General features: G+C 39.1%; 1 protein-coding gene across 1 annotated transcript in view; it reads right to left on the bottom strand.

Moving 5' to 3' along the window:
• Nucleotides 1-2,681: 2,681 nt before the first annotated feature.
• The window catches only part of chchd6b (coiled-coil-helix-coiled-coil-helix domain containing 6b), a 17,322-nt gene continuing 14,400 nt past the window's right edge, over nt 2,682-5,603 (bottom strand). The window contains exon 8 of the mRNA XM_026256004.1: nt 2,682-3,048. Within this exon, the coding sequence (XP_026111789.1) occupies nt 3,028-3,048 (21 nt within the window). The 3' untranslated portion in view covers nt 2,682-3,027. The remainder of the gene's footprint in view (nt 3,049-5,603) is intronic.

Below are 5,603 nucleotides of genomic sequence, written 5' to 3'. Positions count from 1 at the left end.
TGTTTGTTTGTGTGAACTCTGTCACTTCAGCTCACAAATCCCCAGATGTTTAACACCACGAGAACGAGCACACAGCTGGGACTTGAACACTGCCGAGGGAACGTCATGATCACTGGATTTGACAATGTTTGTGACATGTTTCTGTGTACCCTGGACTGCTGTGATATCGACTGTTTTTCACTTCCATCTGTTCAGATTTTCTGAGGCCTAAATGTCACATAAAACAAAAACTACGTTGACATGAACATCGGTGATCTAACTGCTTGTATCTTATTCTAAATAAGGCAAAATTATAACAAAGGCGTTTACTTTAGTTGCTTTTAGAATATTCTTTATTCAAAATGCTGTGAAATGTCCTCCTCGATGGTAATAGTGTGATTAAAGCGTGTACATGTCTATACTGTACTTCGATAATGTGACTAAAATAGGAATACTCTAAATTAATCGAATTGTGTTTACTTTGAGTATGACTTTAGCCAGATTAAGTTAGTCAAAAATCTCTGTTTACGTGGTAGATTCTTAATCAGAGTATTGTCTTAGTCATTTTAAAATAGGAATGCCTTTGTCCATGTAAACATAATGAACACCGAGCCGAGTAAGATAATGAACGAAAGACTGTTCTCGAGTCAAGAACCGTTTCTGTCAGACGCGTCCGATTCGTGAACCGGGGAGCTGATGATACTGCGCATGTGTGATTCAGTATGAAGCAGACCGACACACAACTGATTCCTTTGTTGATTGATTCTGAACTGATTCTGTGCTAGTGTTATGGGTGCGGGTAAACCGAAGGCTTGAATCAAGCAAGTAAGGGCAATCATCGCCAATGAATCCATTGCGGCGAGTGCAAAAGAACCGGTGAACCGTTTTCTTCAACCAGTTTATTGCATCAAACTGTCCGAAAGAACTACTGGTGTTTCAAAAACCGATGCAACCGGTTCTTGACTCGAAAATGAGTCAGTCTATTGTTCATTATCTGGCTCGGCTCGGTGTTCATCTTCAGTTCTCTCTTCACAGCAGTTCAGTCAGTGTACTGTTTGAGTAAATGAATTACTCAAGGATATTGGTTTGTTTGAACTCAGAGGGAGTGTCAGCCACATTTAAAAAGTTAATGGAGACGCAAACCGTTTTAAACGATTCAGTTCGATTTGGTGAACTGGTTCAAGAAGATCCGGTTACATCGAATGATTCGTTCACGAACTGGATATCCAGACTGCTTTGATTTGAACTCTCTCACAACAGACACGGAAGAGAAGACAATGCTGAATAAAGTTGTAGTTTTTGCTATTTTTGGACCAAAATATATTTTCGATGCTTCAAAATATTCTAATGGACCCTCTGATGTCACATGGACTACTTTGATGATGTTTTTCTTACCTTTCCGGACATGGACAGTATACCGTACACACAGCTTCAATGGAGGGACTGAGAGCTCTCGGACTAAATCTAAAATATCTTAAACTGTGTTCCGAAGATAAAAGGAGGTCTTACAGATTTGGAACGACATGAGGGTGAGTTATTAATTACATAATTTTAATTTTTGGGTGAACTATCCCTTTAATATGCAGTATATCATTCACATTAGTGATCCATCAGTACAGTCTTAGACTTTTTTTAAAAAAAATGTACCTAAAATGAAAAATCTTTAATAAAAATTAAATAAATATTTTAGAAGGTCAGCTGACTGAATAGTTTAGAAATCCTTGTAATCATAATATTTTTATACTTTTTTGCCAAAAAAACGGAACTCATGTAATTTTAATAACAGATTTGAAATATTGAGTGTAAACAATGAAAATATGGATTTCTTCCTGGTCACGTGACACAAATGGCAGCAATTCCTGAGAAAGAGTCTGATCTTTCTTTTATTGAGTGTTTCTGACCCTGAAGTCTGACCATCTTCATATCATTTAATATTCTACTTCAAACAAGACAACAGTTTCATATCCCGGTTTTATTTTAATATGGGCTCAGCAAACATCATAAAGCACAGTCGTATGTTCAGTCACACGAGTAAACTGTATTTCTGCAGCTGCACGTATGAATCAGTGTTTAACTCTCCTTCTGTGTTTCACACGCAGTGATGGAGATCAGTACGACACATCGAGAACGCCAGATCCCAGTTAACTCCATCCGTCTCCACCAGCGGGACCAGAACTACAAGCACAGAGACACAATGCATCCAGAGATCTGTTCCTGATCCCTGAGGAACCAGCTCTCGCAGGACTTCATCAAACACTCAGTAATCACAGAACACACAAAACTCACACCTGTGTTTGTCCGGGCCAGAAAAAGTGAGTCAAAGTATAAAAATCAACTGATGGAGAGAGAAAACATCAGATTTTTTAACATAAATCTGATGCAAAGATTGATCTTAGAAATGATCTTAATGCCAATTCCTGGAGATCTTTTATTATCTCATAGCCAAAGCAAATATTACTTACAAAAATTAATTAATTATACTGAAACATTACAGAATTTTTTGTTAAAAATGCATAAATATTAAGAGATGTATATGTTCAAAAATGCATCAACTGTACTGAAATATGATTTAAAAATGCATGAAGTACACTTAAATATTAGAGATTTGTTTAAAATGTATATACTGATATATTAGTGATTTAAAAATGCATAAACTACACTAAATATTCGATTTATGTTCAGAAATGCATAAACTATACTGAAATATTAGAGATTCATATTTTTTCAAAAATGCATCAACTACAGTGAAATAGTGCTTTATGTTCAGTGAAAATACATGTTCTCAAAGCACACAGCAGTGGACAAAGATGTTTATTATCTCCGTTATGGTTGAGTTTAATCATATTCATCAGAGCAGATCGAGCTTCAGACTGAAGAACACTCTTCACAGTCACTGAAAGCTGACAGAGTAATGAGAGACTGAAGAGAGAAACAGACGCTGAAGAGACTTTATCTGCTCACAGTAAATGAAGATCAGCTCAACACACACACACACACACAGTCGTCCTCTAATGCTGTTCCTCTTCTTCAGCACCATCATCATCATCTTCATCCGTGGTTCACCAAGTTCTGCAGAGAATGAACAAACAGTCACGTCAACAAGAGCTGCTTTCCGTAATAAACCTCCTTCATCAGATGCAGCACTCGTGTGTCGTTCACCTCCTGACTTTAGTTACTCTATAAGCAGCACACACACACACACACACATACACAAAAACTGATGATTATATCATCTCTGCTTTTCCTGTTATCTTTTCCTGAAACATGGGCTGCACAGTTAATATAAGTTTGCTTTACTTATTTGTGGGGCTTTGCAATAAAAAAATAAATTAAAAATATATATTTTTTTGACAATATGAACTAATATGATTAATTATTGCGGTCTTAATTCCTTCATTTTTAAACATTTTATTTTGATGTAAAACTGCACTTTACAAATGTTGTAAAGATGGTCTGGTGCATGTTTTGTCAAAGGTACGTCAAACTTTTACAGAGATTTATTTAGAGAGAACCGAGCTGCAGAATACACCAGATCATGAACTGTTTGTGAGTACACTCTGAAACAGATTTAGATTTAATTCATTTAGGATAGAAAGACTAACCCCTTTAATTCATTTATTTAACTTTTATTACTATTAATGGCAAAATAAATGTTTGGAAATGTAATCTGATATTTTCAACTGGCACACTACAGCGAAAGATAGAAACTGATTTAAAACCAATTTTTTAGTTGCTGAAACACTAGTGTTCTAATGGTTTTGACCTCCACTGTATATTCACGCTAAATTAATGCAGTAAACTACATTATACACTACATGGATCTCTCAGAGAAAGATGATTTGAACAGTAAAGCCAGCGTCTGAGTTTAAATGTGTTTGCTGCACATTAATGACCCGAGCTGCAGATTCATTGATCTGATGAAACAACATTCAGATATTCTGGAATAAATGGGAAAAAAGTGCAAACAGGAAGTGGCAGACAGGAAGAGGTGGCACAGACTAGAAAAGATGGTGAATGACATAATGACAATAAAGAGACTTGATTAATGTGGCATTTCTCTTCTGGTTACAGTCTTTGTGTCTGATGGCAATCAATAGGAAATTTCCAGAACGAGGCGTTCATGTGTCATCTTCAGCTTCGGGTATCAGCTGCTTCAGCGTGAAAGTCTTACAAATATGAAGGTCAGCAGACGTCTACTGTCTGCTCAGAGATATGAACATCTCGGTCTAGAGAACAGCTCTGGAGGAAACAATGGCTGTCATCTTCATCGTCTGAATCAATCACACAGCTGCAGAAATGCCAGATGCTTTCATGATCTCAGGATCGTCCTGACACGTGTTTCCTTTGTTATCAGTGCTCTTTCAATCACCAGCGCAGCAAGATCTCTAACACTGACAGTCTGCATATGAACCTGATCTGGAATCACAATCTTAAACAGCCGGATATATCTGGATAAAAGAGTAATCTCTTGTGTGAGGTTGTGTGTGTGGTTTTACCACAGTAAAGTGGTACAGTCTGACATGATGCATATCAAACAACAACAAAAATATGGTGCAAAAAAGCAAACAAGTAAGCTGGTTTTTCTGCAGCTGTTGCTCCATAAAGGAAAAGTGGTGCCAGTCTCTGGTTCGGAGTCTGGGACTTCTCCCACATAAGAACAAAAAATCTTTGGAGAATTATGACATAAAAAGTCTAAATTATGAGATACCAAGTCATAACTGGACGGGGGTCCCTGCCGCCCTCGAGGAACTCCGTGGAGCCCACACCCTCTCCAAGCTGGACCTGCGCAGCACCTATAACCTCGTTTGCATATGTCAAGGCGATGAATGGAAGACGGCCTTCATCACCCCTTCTGGACACTACGAATACTGCGTTATTCCATATGGACTCGCCAACGCCCCCTCTGTCTTCCAAGGATTCATGAACAAGGTGTTTCGGGAATTCCTCCACAAGTCATTCATAGTATACATGGCCGATATCCTAATATATTCCCGGAACCTGGCCGAACATCGCTATCACGTGACGCAGGTCCTACAGAAGCTACGACAACACCATCTCTTTCTGAAGCTATAACATCAGCCCAGAAGGTATCCAGATGGACCAGGGGAAAGTAACCGCCATCAAGGAGTGGCCAGTTCCACAGTCCGTGAAGAAACTCCAGAGGTTCTTAGGATTTGCTAACTTTTATTGAGGCTTTATTCAATATTTCAGTCTACAAACTGCGCCAATGACCTCTCTACTTCGAGGTAAGCCCAAGTCCCTGTCCTGGACTTTCACCACCCACGAAGCCTTTAAAGCTCTGAAGGAAGCTTTCTGCATGGCTCCCATCTTTCGCACTCAAATCCAGAGTCTCCATTTTCGGTCTCCAGCCTTGCACTTACTTTTCCAGGAAACTGACACCAGCGGAGCAGAATAACGACATCGGGAACAGGGAGCTGTTAGCGATCAAGCGCGCGCTCTGGATGAATGGAAACATTGGCTGGAGGGAGCTAACCACCCCTTTACTGTCATCACAGATCATAAAAATCTCCAAACCCAAAGACTGAATCCCCGGCAGGGCTGGTGGGCGCTGTTCTTCACCAGATTCAACTTCACCAATCACCTACCGCCCTGGAAACTGCAAC

This window comes from Carassius auratus, chromosome 6, assembly GCF_003368295.1.
Source record: "Carassius auratus strain Wakin chromosome 6, ASM336829v1, whole genome shotgun sequence".
Lineage (NCBI taxonomy): Eukaryota > Metazoa > Chordata > Actinopteri > Cypriniformes > Cyprinidae > Carassius > Carassius auratus.
This window is presented reverse-complemented; position numbering and strand designations above follow the sequence as displayed.